The sequence below is a fragment of the Macaca mulatta genome, chromosome 20, assembly GCF_049350105.2.
Source record: "Macaca mulatta isolate MMU2019108-1 chromosome 20, T2T-MMU8v2.0, whole genome shotgun sequence".
In the NCBI taxonomy this organism is placed as follows: Eukaryota; Metazoa; Chordata; class Mammalia; order Primates; family Cercopithecidae; genus Macaca; species Macaca mulatta.
In genome coordinates, this window is record NC_133425.1 from 3,151,157 (window position 1) to 3,168,296 (window position 17,140).

The window sequence follows — 17,140 nt, forward strand, 5'->3', positions numbered from 1 at the left end:
AGCCTCCCAAGTAGCTGGGACTACAGGCGCCCGCCACCTCGCCCGGCTAATTTTTTGTATTTTTAGTAGAAACGGGGTTTCACCGTGGTCTCGATCTCCTGACCTTGTGATCCGCCCGCCTCGGCCTCCCAAAGTGCTGGGATTACAGGCGTGAACCACCGCGCCCGGCTTTTTTTTTTTTTTTTTTTTTTTTTGAGATGGAGTCTCGCTCTGTCGCCCAGGCTGGAGTCCACTGGCGCAATCTCTGCTCACTGCAAGCTCCACCTCCCGGGTTCACGCCATTCTCCCGCCTCAGCCTCCCGAGTAGCTGGGACTACAGGCGCCCGCCACCTCGCCCGGCTAATTTTTTTGTATTTTTAGTAGAGACGGGGTTTCACCGTGTTAGCCAGGATGGTCTCCATCTCCTCACCTCGTGATCCGCCTGCCTTGGCCTTGAAAAGTGCTGGGATGACAGGCGTGAGCTGCCCCGCCCGGCTGCCTGTAAGCCCCTTCTGAAAAGCAAGCCCCCCCTGGCCAGCAGACAGGATTCCCGGCAAGTGCGCCTCCACTTGCCCTACTTCCAGGGACAGCGCCTCACCCCCGCAGTGGACCAGACATGGTAGCAGCCAGAGTCTTACTTGGCTCAATGCCCCGGAGGACCCAGAACCTGCAGCTAGGCCAAGCGAGCGTTCTAAATTCCTCTTCCCAACCCCAACCCTGCCGTGCCCCTCCTAGGCTTCAGAGCCTTCAAACTCAACCCCTCCCCCGCCCCATCCTTCCCCCTCCCCCTCCCCTCTGGCTGAGAGCCAGGACTCCATCCCTCATTTCCCAGGCTGGTCACTGCTGTCCCCTGCCTGAATCCAGTTGCCCTCCCTCCCCTTAGACCTGGATACACACCAGGAGCTGGGGCCCAGCAAAGAATCATACTCCAAGAGAGACTTCGAGACCAAAAAGGCCCTGGAGTTCAGGTGGAAGGGGAAGCCCAGGGCCAGCAGGCCTAGTCCATGGCTGGGAGCAGACCCCAGGGGCCCTGGCACCCAACCCGCCTGGCTCTGGCCACCCTCTCCTCCCCGTCTCCTGCGTTGCAGCCACCAGACTCTTTGAAGCCAAGAGTAGCTTGTAAATGTCCTGGTTGGAGATGAAACTTGATAAGACAGGAAGTCAAGGATTGAACCGTGAATAACCTCCAAGGTTTTACAAGGAGACAGGGAGTGGGGGGCCGTGAGGGGTTGGAAGTGGAGAAGGCTTATCCACAGGTAACCCTGAGCCCGTCCCCGGCGGCCTCCCGGCCTGTCACTGAAGCCCTACCAACCTTCTTCCCAGGGCTTCTTACCCCAAGCTCCGTTAACCACACCCTTAGTGCCCAGGGCCTGGAAAGGGTGATAGGTGGCTTGAGGACCCTGCATTCCCCAGACCACCGACACACCCATGCAGATGTGGGGTACACATCTGGCACCCCTCCTAAGATTCTGCAACCCTGCAGGGGAGTGGGCAGGAGGTGGTGTGAGTGGATGAACATTTGTTCATCTGCTGCTACTGTACGCAGCACCCCAAGGGCTTGGCGTTTAAGAAAGAGAATGAGGCCGGGCGCGGTGGCTCACGCCTGTAATCCCAGCACTTTGGGAGGCCGAGGCGGGCGGATCATGAGGTCAGGAGATCAAGACCATCCTGCCTAACACGGTGAAACCCCGTCTAAAAATTAACCGGCCATGGTGGTGCACGCCTGTAGTCGCAGCTACTCAGGAGGCTGAGGCAGGAGAATGGCGTGAACCTGGCAGACGGAGCTTGCAGTGAGCCGAGATCGCGCCACTGCACTCCAGCCTGGGCAACAGAGTGAGACTCCATCTCAAAAAAAAAAAAAAGATAAAAGAAAAAAGAAAGAGAATGAGGGCCAGACACGGTGGCTCACGCCTGTAATCCCAGCACTTTAGGAAGCCAACTACTGCACCTGGCCCAAATAAACTAAGTTCTAGTTTATTTATTAAATAGCGCCCGGCTAATTTTTTGTATTTTTAGTAGAGATGGGGTTTCACCGTGGTCTCGATCTCCTGACCTTGTGATCCGCCCGCCTCGGCCTCCCAAAGTGCTGGGATTACAGGCGTGAGCCACCGCGCCCGGCATAAACTAGGTTCTAAACCAGGTTATCACAGTACTGAAAGTGAGGAATGACTGAGCCTCAGGCTGGGGAGATGGTATTGGTGATAGAGAAAAGGAGACATTTAAAATATATCTGGGGCTGGGTGTGGTGGCTCACACCTGTAATTGCAGCACTTTGGGAGGCTGAGGCCGGTGGATCACCTAAGGTCAGGAGTTCAAGACCCGCCTGGTCAACATGGCAAAACTCTTATCTACTAAAAATACAAACAAAAAAAAATTAGCTGGATGTAGTGGTGCATGCTTGTAATCCCAGCTACTTGAGAGGCTGAGGCAGAATAATCACTTGAACCTGGGAGGCAGAGGTTGCAGTGAGCCGAGATTATGCCACTGCACTCCACCATGGGCAAAAAAGCAAGACTCTGTCTCAAAAAAAACCAAAACACAAACAAAAAAAGGCTGGGCGTGGTGATGCACACCTGTAATCCCAGCACTTTGGGAGGCCAAGGCAGGCAGATTATGAGGTCAAGAGATTGAGACCATCCTGGCCAACATGGTGAAACCGTGTCTCTACTAAAAATACAAAAATTAGCCAGCGTAGTGGTGGGCGCCTGTAGTCCCAGCTACTCAGAAGGCTGAGGCAGGAGAATTGCTTGAAGCCAGGAGGCAGAGGTTGCAGTGAGCCGAGATCGCACCACTGCACTCCAGCCTGGCGACAGAGCAAGACTCCATCTCAAAAAAAAAAAAAAAAGAATGAGATGAAGGTACTATGATCGATGGCTTTGAGGAGCTCCTTGACCTGGGATGGGTGAGGCCCGCAAGAGGATAACAAGGGCCCAGTCTATGCATGCACAGAGGAGGCCCACCCAGGGCCCCTGCTGTGGGGGAAGGAGAGGACCACTGGGGCAGAGCCCCCCAAGAAAAGCTACAAGGATTGACACGTGTGGAGGGGACAAAAAAGAAGGAAAAACAAACTCTAGGAATGCAAGGGCTGTGTTTCTAGAATGGGGTCTGGTTTGCCTGGAGGTGCAGGTGAAAGGGTTTGGGGTCAGGTGATGTGGGCAATAAAAACAAGATAATTGACTGGGCTGAGGAGCTCACACCTGCAATCCCAACGTTCTGGGAGGCCAGGAATTCAAGACCAGCCTGGGCAACAAAGCCCAGAGCACGTCTCTACAAAAATTTGTTTAAAAAATTAGCTGGGCGCAGTGGCTCAGGCCTGTAATCCCAGCACTTTGGGAGGCCGAGGCAGGCGGATCACGAGGTCAGGAGATCGAGACCATCCTGGCTAACACGGTGAAACCCCGTCTCTACTAAAAATACAAAAAAAAATTAGCCGGGTGTGGTGGCAGGCGCCTGTAGTCCCAGTTACTCAGGAGGCAGGAGAATGGTGTGAACCCGGGCGGCAGAGGTTGCAGAGATCGCGCCACTGCACTCCAACCTGGGCGGCAGTGCCAGACTCCGTCTCAAAAAACAAAACAAAACAAAAACCCATTATGATACACAACACCGATCTCATTTATGGAGTAGGAAATCAAGCTGGAGAGGTGGGGTCAGCCTAGGTCAGAGCAGGCAATGACTGTGGGAACCTTTGAGGGAGAGACCTGGTCTGGTTATTATTTTGCAGAGAGGACTCTGGTGGGGGAAAGGCAGCTAGGAGCTGTCTGGGTTGTGCGGGGGAGAGGTGGGTGGAGGAAAGAGGCCTAGGAGGTGGAACCCTAGGATCTGGCCCTGAGGGCGGGCCAGGTCCGGGCAGCCTGGGTCCCACGCAGCTGCCCTGGAGAAGGGGCTGGGGGCGTCCTGCCTCCACCTGCGCCCCCAACCACGCCTGCCGTTCCCCCGGCCGCGCCGCCCCCGCCCCCACCCCCGTCCCCACCCCCGCCCCCACCCCCGCCCCAGGCTCTGTCCTCCGGTGACCCTGGAAGGGGCACCCGTGGCTGCGACTGCACTCCATGCAGCGGTAACTTCGTGAAGCCCAGCAAACTCCCTGCAGCTGCCCCTGGCACCCTCGGACGACCAGAGGCCTCGGCCTGGGTCCCTGGCACCGGCCCAAGGACGGGTGTGGCCGAGGGGGCTTCTTCGCGCGGTCCGCCGCCTCCGCTGCGCCCCCCGCGGCCACCCGGGGAACTGCAACGCCGGCCCGTCCCGACGCCTGCGCACTCAGAACTCCCCGGCCCGGCAGCACGTAGCGAGCGCGCCCCCTGCTGGTCAGTCCCGGGACCGGGCCCGGGCCCGGGAGGCCGCCTCCAGGGCAGGGACTTGCACGGGGCCGCGGTGCCTTCGCCCACCCTTCAGAACGCCCCCTCCCACCTGCCGGCCCGTCCGCGGGTAGGCGGCTCCCGGGAGCTGCCCATGGCCCTCACCCCCACCAGGGGCCACAGCCCCACCAGGGCCAGGCTCCCCGCTCAGGGAAGCGGAAAGCGGTGGGCGAGCAAGAGTCTAAAGTGTGGTCAGTTCCCTCATACGGGCCGCAGGGGTTTCCTGGTGGCTGCTCTGAGCCAGGCCTGGGCCCTGGCGAGGGATCACGGTGTGTCAGACACAGAGTTCCTTTTTCTTCCCCGTCCCTCGTCGGAGGTGACCACCCAGCCGTGCCCAGGCCTGCCCGCTGCCCCTGAACCCAACCCTAGAGGGGCAAGGCCATGCCCTGGGGAGGAAGGGGCTGCCCCCTCAGAGTCTTCTGTTCCTCAAGGAAGACGCGGGGCAGCCCCGAGGATGGGGTGTCACCCAGCGGGAGCGGGAGGGTGAGGTGACTGATTCCACAGCACACCCTCCGTTGCTGGAGACACCACCCCCTCCTCCAGTGACCCTGCATACAGACCCTGCCCCCAGCCATCCCTCCCTGGGCTCTCAATGTGAGGGGGCTTGGGGTCCTGGGGTTCACCCGTCTCCCCACCCAAGGAGTCTGCTTGCCAGCCCCCCCACCTCCTGAACCCAGTTGCCCCCTCCCACCCCAACCTCCCTTCCACACCTTTTTTTTTTTTTTTCTGAGACGAAGTTTTGCTCTTGTTGCCCAGGCTGGAGTGCAATGGCGTGATCTCAGCTCACTGCAACCTCCCTGAGCCTCCCAGGTTCAAGCGATTCTCCTGCCTCAGCTTCCTGAGTAGCTGGGATTACAGGCGTGTGCCACCACGCCCAGGTGATTCTGTATTTTTAGATGAGGTTTCTCCATGTTTGTCAGTCTGGTCTTGAATTCATGACCTCAGGTGATCCGCCTGCCTCGGTCTCCAAAAGTTCTGGGATTACAGGCGTGAACCACTGCTTCCGGCCCACCACACCTCTCTTAACATGGATATTTGGATGAGCCTGGGGCCCTGGGATGCAGGCAGGAGGCACTACTCCCCAGTCCCCACCAGGATCACCACCCCTGCACTGCTGTGTCTGAGATCCGCAGGCACCAGCAGGCCTCCAGTCACCCAGCTACAGGCTGAGCCTGGTAGACAGCCCTGGGGACACAGCCCTGCACACAGGGGCCCAGTTTGCAGGTGAAGGCCAGTCTGCTCTTGGGCCTGAGACCGCTCTCGGGGACACGCTGGCTCCAGATGCAGAGCAGGGAGTGCTGGGAGAAGGCAGAACAGCCCAGGCCCCTGCCTGGCCCCATGCCTGGGAAGTCCACTGCCCACTTCCAGAGCCACTTCCCAGAGCCACTGCCCAGAGCCGCTGCTCCTCCTGCAGGGAGAAACAGAAAGGGGCAGGTGTGGGCATAGAGGACCTGAGCTGGCTGCCTGGAACAGTATTGGGAGCCCTGTGCACCCCCTGCCAGACTCACCATCACCAACTGACCTGGCATGGCAAGACAAGGAGCCTGGTAAGAGGCCACTGGCAGCTGGCCACATGTGGCCTGGAGTGGCTCAGGTCCCTGGCGGCAGAGGACATAGGGCTTCTCCCAGCTGTGTGGCCTCAGACTAATCACTGCATTGTCTGATTAGAATCTTGTCTTCCCAGAAGAATGAGGCTAAGGAGAGTACCTGCTGCATTGGGGTCAGTCGCTGCAGCGGGCCTGCTCTCTCACCTGCTGGACAAGGGGGTGGGCAGGCCACAAGCTGGGCTGGGATAGTGCCCGAAAGCCAACGGAGATGTTGGGTGGCCAGGGCAGCCCCAGAGCGGGCTCCACTTTAACCGGTGGACACTGGGGTCCAGGTGTAAAAGAGTCAGGGCATGGGTGGGAGCTGGAATCAGGGGTTGAGAGACCCTCCCCCGCTGCTCTCCGCAGCTCCGGGGAGATTCTGGCAGCTACGCTCAGTTCCGGCCCCCAGCAGGGCAGAGATGGAGACATTTGCTAGAACAGGAGGCTGCCACAGCACATGGTGGGGAGGGGCAAGAAGCAGGAAGCCCTTCCTGGGTGGGGTCCTCCCCGAGGGGCCCTTGGTGCTTTCATCAACGCAGACTCCTCCCAACACCTGCCCCCATGCACACCCACCTCTAGACCGAGAGCCCACTGGCCAGCAGTGCCAGGAGTCAGGCCTCTGACCCACCGGGCAATGCACACAGCACCCATGCATCTGTAGCATCCTCTGCCCGCCCCAGGTGGCTCTCCTATGCCCTCATCCAACAGGGAGACCGGCTGGGTGCCACTAAGGGAGGCACAAAAAGAGGAAGGTCGAATATCCTGCCCAAGATCAGGGTCACGCAGGGAGTCCGAGGCCAGCAAGGAAGCCAGTGGCCTCTGCAACGGCCGCTGACTCTACGTCAGAGCAGGGACCATTAGACCGGGCTGGGGAGGGGCCGGCAGGTGACAGAGTCAGCACCGTGAGGGGTGAGCAGGCTGAAGGGGCTAGCAGCACGGCTGGCCTCTCCCTGATCTCCACTGTGACCCTGCACCACCGGTGCTGCCCCTCCTGTGGGGGGACGCTGCCTTCCATTTGAGGGTGCCTCTTCCAATTGTACACCCGGAACCGGGTATGACCACGGGACAGGCTCACTGGGATCAGACCCGAGTCAACGCTCCCTCGGTCACTGGGCCTTCATAAGCCCCTGCCCTGACCCAGTGACGTTTGACTCCAGAGTTAGCATCGGTTCAGAGCCCGCATCCAGGAGTCCCCAGAAGCTCTCATGATCTCCTTTTCCCCTGCACAGCCACAGAGATCCCTTTGGAGAAGACTGGGAAAAGGCGAACAGGATAGATTTGGGGGGTCCTTCCTCAAGGCACCCTGGCCCCTCCATTCAGTGGTGTGGGTCTGAATGGAGGTTTTGGGTCTGTAACCTGGCTGCAGTCTGGGAATTCATTGAGGGCCATGGTTCTGGGTTTTTCTTGGGAGACGGGTTGTTTTGTTGTTGTTGTTGTTGTTTGTTTGTTTGTTTGAGATGAAGTCTCGCTCTGTCGCCCAGGCTGGAGTGCAGTGGCGCAATCTCGGCTCACTGCAACCTCCATCTCCCGGGTTCACGCCATTCTCCTGCCTCAGCCCCCAAAAGTAGCTGGGACTACAGGCGCCCGCCATCATGCCCGGCTAATTTTTTTGTATTTTTAGTAGAGACGGGGTTTCACCGTGTTAGCCAGGATGGTCTCAATCTCCTGACCTTGTGATCTGCCCATCTCAGCCTCCCAAAGGGCTGGGATTACAGGCGTGAGCCGCCATGCCCAGCCTGACTCTGGGATTTTTATTTGTGTTAGACTTTTTTTCACTTGACCTAGAACTCTTCTGCTTACACATCTTAAATAAGATTCAGTCAGCCTGGCGTGGTGGCTCACATAATCCCTGCACTTTGGGAGGCCGAAGCAGGAGGATCACCTGAGGTCAAGAGTTCAAGACCAGCCTGGTTAACTTGGTGAAACCCCATCTCTACTAAAAATACAAAAATTAGCTGGGCATGGTGGCACATTCCTGTAGTCCCAGCTGTTCCAGAGGCTGAGGCAGGAAAATCGCTTGAACCCCAGAGGCAGAGGTTGCAGTAAGCTGAGATCGCGTCCCTGCACTCCAGCCTGGGTGACAGAGTGAGAATCTGTCTCCAAAAAAAACAAAAAGAAAGGCCGGGCACGGTGGCTCAAGCCTGTAATCCCAGCACTTTGGGAGGCCGAGATGGGCGGATCACGAGGTCAGGAGATCAAGAGACGATCCCGGCTAACACGGTGAAACCCCGTCTCTACTAAAAAATACAAAAAAATAGCCGGGCGAGGTGGCGGGCGCCTGTAGTCCCAGCTACTCGGGAGGCTGAGGCAGGAGAATGGCGTAAAACTGGGAGGCAGAGCTTGCAGTGAGCTGAGATCCGGCCACTGCACCCCAGCCTGGGTGACAGAGCGAGACTCCGAGACTCCATCTCAAAAAAAAAAAAAGAAAGAGTTCAGTCGGCTTCTATTTCACTTCTGGGAACACCATAATCCACAAGTCAACCTTGTGATCGCTGGTTGAACTCTGCTGTTCACTGCAGCAGCCACGCCCACCTTGTTTTGAGCCTTTGAACCCTGTCACCTGGCCCCTGCCACCCTGGATCCACTTATTCCCCTGCACTTAGCTTTCCCAACCCAGAGACTGCAGTTGCCACTATAATTCCAGATCTGCTGGAGAGGAGTCGTCACAGAACTCCTGAAGGAGGGCCGGGCGCGGTGGCTCAAGCCTGTAATCCCAGCACTTTGGGAGGCCGAGATGGGCGGATCACGAGGTCAGGAGATCGAGAGACGATCCCGGCTAACACGGTGAAACCCCGTCTCTACTAAAAAATACAAAAAAATAGCCGGGCGAGGTGGCGGGCGCCTGTAGTCCCAGCTACTCGGGAGGCTGAGGCGGGAGAATGGCGTAAACCCAGGAGGCGGAGCTTGCAGTGAGCTGAGGTCCGGCCACTGCACTCCAGCCTGACAGAGCAAGACTCCATCTCAAAAAAAAAAAAAAAAAAGAACTCCTGAAGGAGGAACGTTCACCTCACAGATTTATTTCTTGTGGGGGTGGTAAGAGGTGTGTCCTCTCCTTTCCTCTCCCAGGGTGGGTGAGTAGGTCTCAAATGATAAATCCACTCCGACACTCCAACCTCCCCAAGCCTGTGAGTCCCATCCTCTGCCGTGCACAGAGGCAGGCCTGGCATTTCAGCCCCGCTTTGTGTAGGTCACTTTTTGGTCTGTGTGGTAGCTCCCCAACCAACCAGTCTAACCCCAGCAGTGGTAGCATAAAGTCCAGAACCTCTGCTTAGTGGACCCATATCAATAAATGCAACCTGACCCAATTTTTCGTTCCTTCCCCAATTATCCCTACTGTAGGGTCTCCTGGTTCCCCCTACTTTTTTTTTGTTTGTTTTGAGACAGAGTCTCACTCTGTTGCCCAGGCTGGAGTGCAGTGGCGTGATCTCAGCTATGTTGTGAGACCTTGAGGGCAGGGCCTCATCTATCTTGTTCACAGCTGCATCCCCAGCCATATATATATATTTTATTTTATTTTATTTTATTTTTTTCCAAATATTTACTGAAAGGATACTCAGTATACTAATATTTGCAAAAAAAAAGTTTTATGGGTTTTTTTTTTTTTTTTTTTTTTTGAGGCACAGTCTCTGTTGCCCAGGCTGGAATGCAGTGGCAGGATCTTATCTCACTGCAACCTCTGCCTCCGGGTTCAAGCGACTCTCCCACCTCAGCCTCCCGAGTAGCCAGGATTACAGGCGTGCACCATTTTTTAGTAGAAATGGGGTTTCCCCATGTTGGCCAGGCTGGTCATAAACCCCTGACCTCAGGTGATCCGCCCGCCTCGGCCTCCCAAAGTGCTAGGATTACAGGCGTGAGCCATTGTGCTTGGCTTTTTTAACTATATAAAGGCCTGACACTTATGTCCTGGCATCTCTGATGATGTTAATAGTTGGGCCGGGGCAAGGTGGCTTACATATGTAATCCCAGCATTTTGGGAGGCCAAGGTGGGAGCATCACTTGAGTCCAGGAGTTCAAGACCAGCCTCAGCAACATAGTGAGACCCCATCTCTACAAAAAATGTAAAAATTATCCAGCGTGGTGGTGCCCACCTGTGGTCACAGCTACTTCGGAGGCTGAGGTGGAAGAATTGCTTGAACCCACGAGGTCAATGCTGCAGTGAGCCATGCGGTCGGTACCACCGCACTCCAGCCCGGATGTCAGAGCAAGACCCCACCCCGTCTCAAAAAAAAGAAAAAAGACAGTACATCTGAATGTTTCATTTGTTTATTGATTTCCACCTCATTATTACAGAAAGTAATTACTTAAGATGGGGACTGACTTCAGCATCACCCACCCTCCTGTATGGCCAGGCCTCTGAGCATGTACAGTGAGGCACAGTCGCCACACCTTGGGAAGGGCGTCCCTGCGGGTGTGAACTGCAGGCCCCAGCCCTGTGCTGGTTAGTCATGGAGCAACAGCCGCTTTCCTCAGCACGAGTGAAGCAAGCTGCTTCCGCACAGATTGTGAAACAGGGTTTAGGTTTCTTCCCTCGTGGACGAGAGGCCAGGGGTCTGCCCCATCAGCCCGCCTTCCCAGCAGGTCACAGACCATCCCCACGCTGGCTGGCCTGGAAGGGTTTGACCAGAGCAGATCATGCAGTGACCAGGGCCAGGGCGGCTGGCAGGGGCGGCCTCCGTTTCCATTCTGTCTCCTAAGCAGCCTGGGAGACGTGGGCCTAAGCTTCAGTGAGGACGACACTCTGTCTTGGAATTGGGGCTCACGGGGCAGAGTCCACAGACAGGGCCAGGAAAAGAAGGTGTAACGTCATTCAGAGACCAGCTGCACCCAGGGATCACCTCCTGGAGGCATCTGGAGTGAGCGGGGGGCTCAGTCAGCCGACAGTGTGGCTGTGCAGCCCAGGCCTGTCCCAGCAGAAGGCATGAACCATCAGCAAATGAGGGTCTTTTCCAAGAAACAAGAAGGTCTTGTTCAGAGCTGGGGCCTTGGGAGCACCCTGATGTTTCAGCCACTGCGCCCTGGCTTCCTGTCTCGATGCCCAGGGTTCCAACTCCAAGGTGGAACGGCCAGCGTGTGGCCTTGGTGAGGTGGCAATCTGGGGTGGGTGTGGGCTGCCCGCCTAGTGCCCCTGGGAGGTAGAAGTTTCTTTGCCTGAAAGAAAGGAGCGGGGGTGGAAAGCCAGAAGGGGCAGAAAGCCAGTAGGGGCGGAAAGCGAGGAGGGACAGAAAGCAAGTCACTGCAAGGCGGAGCTTCAGACTCCGTTCCCTGCGCTTTCACACTCTGCCCTGGCCTGCAGGCCACAGGGGAGCTGAAAGGACCAGATGCCCGACTCAGGGGAGTCTGTGTGCCCCATTTTGTTCCGAGATCCACAGGAGAACCCAGAATCTCTTCTCCTTCCACTCACATGGAGGGCAAATTACAACAAAAGGACGAAAATATCGCAGGTTTACCACGCGCCAGGCCCTGACAGGCTGCTTGCTCAACCCCACAGCACGGTGGTGGCCATGAGTGTGTGCTATTAACAACCCCATTTCAGGCCAGGCACGGTGGCTCAAGCCTGTAATCCCAGCACCTTGGGAGGCCAAGGCCCAGAGGAGTTCAACACCAGCCTGGGCAACATAGTGAGACCCCCACCTCTATAAAAACTTTTAAAAATTGGCCGGGTGTGGTAGCTCACGCCTATAATCCCAGCACTTTGGGAGGCTGAGGCAGGCAGATCACCTCAGGTCAGGAGTTCCAGACAAGCCTGGCTAACATGGTGAAACCCTGTCTCTACTAAAAATACAAAAATTAGCCAGGCGTGGTGGTGGGAGCCTGTAATCCCAGCTACTCGGGAGGCTGAGGCAGGAGAATCACTTGAACCTGGGAGGCGGAGGCTACAGTGAGCTGAGATCGGCCACTGCACTCCAGCCAGGGCGACAGAACGAGACTCTGTCACAAAAAAAAAAAAAAATTAAAAATTAACCAGGTGTGAGACGGGCATGGTGGCTCATGCCTGTAATCTAATCCCAGCACTTTGGGAGGCCAAGGTGTGCAGATCACCTGATGTCAGTTCAAGACCAGCCTGGCCAACATGGTGAAACCCCGTCTCTACTAAAAATACAAAAATTAGGTAGGGCGCGGTGGCTCAAGCCTGGAATCCCAGCACTTTGGGAGGCCGAGATGGGTGGATCACAAGGTCAGGAGATCGAGACCATCCTGGCTAACCCGGTGAAACCCGTCTCTACTAAAAAATACAAAAAACTAGCCGGGCAAGGTGGCTGGCGCCTGTAATCCCAGCTACTCGGGAGGCTGAGGCAGGAGAATGGTGTAAACCCGGGAGGCGGAGCTTGCAGTGAGCTGAGATCCAGCCACTGCACTCCAGCCTGGGCGACAGAGCGAGACTCCGTCTCAAAAAAAAAAAAAAAAAAATACAAAAATTAGCTGGGCGTGGTGGTGCATGGCTGCAATCCCAGCTACTTGGGAGGCTGAGTCGGGAGAATTGCTTGAACCAGGAGGCAGAGGTTGCAGTGAGTTGAGATCGCGCCACTGCTCGCCAGCCTGTACGACAGAGCAAAACGACATCTCAAAAGGCCGGGTGCGGTGGCTCACGCCTGTAATCCCAGCACTTTGGGAGGCCGAGATGGGCGGATCACAAGGTCAGGAGATCGAGACCAACCTGGCTAACACGGTGAAACCCCGTCTCTACTAAAAATACAAAAAATTAGCCAGGCGTGGTAGTGGGCGCCTGTAGTCCCAGCTACTCGGGAGGCTGAGGCAGGAGAATGGCGTGAACCCAGGAGGCGGAGCTTGCAGTGAGCCGAGATCGCGCCACTGCACTCCAGCCTGGGTGACAGAGCAAAGACTCCATCTCAAAAAAAAAAAAAAAAACTACATCTCAAAAATAGAAAAAAAGAATGAGGATTCATCAAGCTATTATTGTCTGCCAGGCCCAGGTGCACATGACACGCAGCTGTCCTCACTGGCCCTGCTGCCACGGCCACTCTGCAGAGGAGGCAGGCTTTGAGCGGCTGAGAAGCAAGGCCCCAGTCCCAGCCAGTGGGAGATGTCTGCACAGACTGGGGCCTCAGGCTCTGCCTGACCCGCCCCTGACTCTAGCCTCGGGGAAAGGCCAGGCCTCTGAGGAAAACCATTTGCCACGGTCTCACTCCAAAGCCCCTTTTTGGGACAGTCATGATCAACCAAGCGAGGAAGCGGAATACCAGCCTTTGCCCCTGCGCTGCAGCCACCTTTGGGAGGGATCCTGGACAGTTCCCAGGCAGCGTGACTTGGTGGCCCCGCATACCTAGTCATGGTAAGTGGACGGGCACAAACACTGGGCCCCCCAGCCTGGGCTCGAAGGCCAACAGGCCTGGCCCCAGCTGTGTAAAGCAAGCTCACCTTTAGGGACAAACTTCAGCGAGCTGCTGAATATTCAGAATCGGGACTGCCCCGGCTTGGGGCCATCGTTCAGGAACTCGTGGCCCAACCCGTTGCCACACTTGCCACAGGACACCTGGAAAGATCACAAGGCAGCTGCGTGAGCTTCTTGGCCATGAAACAGCCGCAGTGAAGGCCCTTACTGGGGGCCTTCCCACATGCCCATTTCCCAAGCTGACCACCGACATAAGAGGTTGACCTTTGTCCTGGAGCCCGTACAGGAAACCTGTCCTGTTTCCCACATTTGCACCAGAAGGCCAGTCTCTCCCGATAGCCTGGGGTGGCAGCTCCCTGGCGGAGGCCACAGGCCTGGAGCAGACAGCTCTAAGCCCCTGGAGCTGTGGGGCAAGCAGAGGGAGGAAGGTGGGACTGGCTCTCTGCTCTCCCTGGCCGCCCCCATCCCTCCCCCACCCCCGTGGGCCCTCACCTTCAAGGCTCCAGGTCGATTGTGCTCCGGACGCTTGGCCACGCTGTCAGCGTGAATGGTCTCAGTGAATGCCGGCCATGGGGATGAGTGTGCGTACTTCGAGCGGCTGGAGAACAGCTCATAGCCACACTTGGCGCACGCATAAACGCCTGTGGTGGAAGGAGAGACAAATGTAGTCCTCAGCTCCAGCCTTTCGGGGCTCAAGCTCCCAAATCCACAGACCCAGGCAAAGACAGCGCTGTCCCGTTCCGAGGGTGGGCTGTGCTCCTTCCCCATGCACCTGCCATGGGAGGCGCTGTGCTAAGCTCACGTTTAGTAGATGTGCCAGAGACCAGAGGATTCACCTTTCACAATCATCCCCTTGATTCTTCTCATAGCCCCGTGATGGGCCATCTCCTAACATTTCCATCTTTGCTTGCTGATGCAAAGACACCCAGCTACAGCATGTGCAGCGTGAAGGAGCCTGGGCAGTCCCATAAGGACACGGAGCTCCCCCTTGCTCCCCTAGTTCCCCCAGAGTCATACACGGCAGGGGCCCTGATGTGGCCCCACCACCTGGTCCCTCTCCCTTCTCAAATGGCCCTCCCTGCTGCCCAACAAGGCCCTAAGCTGGACGCCCAGGCACTGCCCTGCTCTCCAGGCAAAAAGAGAACAGTCCCAGAGAAAAGGCCTCCAGGCCACACAGGAGCCCAGGAAGAAAGAGGGCTGGGGATGACAGATTTCAGCCTACCCACAAAGGATCACTTTAGAGTGGAGGGGGTGGGAAGGTTGCAAAACTGATTTGCAGAACTGTTTGAAGGACTGAAAACAGGAACCTCCCGGGGTGCTGAGTCACCTCTCACCCATCACCTGGGGACAGCCTCCCCTGGGAACTGTAAACTACCCAGCCTTTCCCAGGAACTGGAGAAGAAAGCAAAGAGGAGCCAGCAGCTGCCGTGGAAGTGGAGTTTCTGGCTTGGCAGAGCAGTCTGAGGACAAATGGGGTCCACAGCCAGAGAGTCTTGTTGGGGGAGGCTTTGCCGGGATGGTCCTGTGTCACAGTCCAGCCCCCTACAGGGGTGACACGCAGCAAATCCGCCCAAGGAAGACCAATGCACTCAGACTTGCCTGTGGATGTGTTTTTTACCGAATTAGTCCACTGCCAGGCGAGCCCAGCCCAGAAGGGGACTCATCAGGGCGAGTGTGGAGGGCTGGTCATGCCCCAAACCACCCCATCCTGTCTGCCTGGTCAAACTTAACTGGTTGTTGGCAGAGGCCTGGTGACACTCCTGTTTCCCCAGTCTGGAGTCCCTGGGCAGGTGGGGAGGCACCGGGGCCGGCACATTAGGATCTGAAGGGGACATTCTATGCTTGCCGGACTCCTCCCAGAGATCCCGGACTCGGGGAATGGGAAGGGCCGCGGTAACACCTGCGGGATAACCCGCGAAGGGGCGCCCTGGTCACAGGCGCTGGCCCTGGACAAGAACTTGGCCTCTCCGAAGCCCCGACCCTAACCCGAATTCCCCCAGCGCCATCACTTTGGAGTGAAGAGGGCAGGGAAGGGGTACCACCCCCACGTATCCCGACCCCTTAGAGTCCCCCCGAAACGGCACGTTCACACTCAAGGCCTGCCTCCTCCAGGACGGTGAGCCCCCAAGCCCCCTCTCCTCGGGTACCCCACTCTCCTCGCCCCCAGGCTCCCCGCTCCTCCGCAGTCCTCTTGACCCATGTTCGCTTCTCCCCGGCAGCCACATTCGCCCCCGTTCCCGGCTTGGGAGAGACATCACCCCCGGAGGACGGCGGCGCCCCCTCTAATGCGCGCCCCCCGCCGCGCTGCCCTCCCAGCGAGAGGCCGCAGGACCAACCGGGCTCAAAGTGATTCTGGAAAACCTCGCCCCCGAAGAAGCTGCAGAACGACATGGCGCCGCTGGAACCGCAGCGCACTTGCCGCAGCCAACTGACCCAAGGCTGCCGACCCGACGACGGCCAGGACCCGCGTCCGCCTCCCCGCCCCTCCCGAGGACCAATAGCTCCCCGGAGTGCGAATCCCGGCTTCCGCCTTCGGGAGGCCCCGCCCCTCCTGAGGGCCGGTCCAATCCGATCTTCCCAGCAGGCTCCGCCCGTCGGTGACTCCCAGGGACCACTCCTGGGCCACTTCCCCAAAGCCCCGCCCCCGAGGGTGCTAGTCCAGTCCCGTCTTCCCAGCAGGCCCCGCCCATCAGTAACTTCCAGGGATCCCTCTTGGCCCGCTTTCTGTAGGCCCCGCCCCTCGCTATGGCCGGTGCAATCGCATCGCCCCAGCAGGCCCCGCCCATGGAAACTCCGAGGGACGACCCCTGGGCCGCTTCCTCAAGGCCCCGCCCCTGCCGTCTCGGGCGCCCTGGTGGCTAGGGGTGCATGTGGGGCCTGGCCAGGTGGGCGGCAGCGCCCACCCGTAGTGCCGCGTTCCCCCAGTCCAGTCCCTCGTGCTAAGCCCGGAGACGCTGGAGGTCAGCCTTTACGCGCCCAGCTGAAACCGCCTTTGCAAAATTATGACTGAGACCGTGAAAGAGATCTAACTTAGCCGACTCTATCTTGCTTCTAACCTTCAAGCTGTCCTTGTTCATCCCTGGTGGTAGGCTGAAATAACTTTGGGAGAAACTCAGTATATGGTTTTTTTGTTTTTTCTTTCTTGTTTTTCTTTCTTTTATGAGATGGAGTCTTGCTCTGTCTCTAGGCTGGAGTGCAATGGCGCGATCTCGGCTCACTGCAACCTCCAACTCCCTGGTTCACGCAATTCTCCTGCCTCAGCCTCCCGAGTAGATGGGATTACAGGCATGTGCTACCACGCCCAGCTAATTTTGTAATTTTATATTTTTAGTAGAGAAGGGGTTTCTCCATGTTGGCCAGGCTGGTCTTGAACTCCTGACCTCAGGTGATCTTCCTGCCTTGGCTTCCTAAAGTGCTGGGGTTACAAGCGTGAGCCACCGCGCCCAGCCAGTTTATAATTTATAGTTTAAAACAAAGACAGTAACGGCCTTTTCCCAAAGCAGACCTCCTTCTTGCCTGGGGACTAGATATAGGACTAACATTAGCCACAATATTAGAAATTATGGTTTAGGAGTCATGCATCTGGAGGCTACAAGATTCTGACCCTCCCTAAACTGCTCCTAAGATCAGTGCTTGAGATATTTTGCAGCTGGCACCACCCAGATCCATAAACTGGCTCCTGTGATCTTGCGACCCCACCCAGGAACTGACCGAGCGCAAGAAGACAGCTTCGACTCCCTCTGATTTCATCCCTGACCAATCAGTACTCCTGGCTCACTGGCTTCCCCCAACCCACCAAGTTATCCTTAAAAACTCTGCTCCCGGCACTCCAACAGCCTGGGCGACAAGAGCAAGACTCTGTCTCAAAAAAA

The 17,140-nt window shown here is 57.2% G+C and overlaps 1 protein-coding gene across 1 annotated transcript; it reads right to left on the minus strand.

Moving 5' to 3' along the window:
- Window positions 1-10,158: 10,158 nt before the first annotated feature.
- MSRB1 (methionine sulfoxide reductase B1) lies at window positions 10,159-15,827 on the minus strand. Its single transcript, NM_001346686.2, is given in 4 exon segments — window positions 10,159-11,065; window positions 13,295-13,409; window positions 13,761-13,909; window positions 15,605-15,827. Coding segments are annotated over 4 exon segments (351 nt in total). The 5' UTR covers window positions 15,660-15,827; the 3' UTR covers window positions 10,159-11,033.
- Window positions 15,828-17,140: the final 1,313 nt, after the last annotated feature.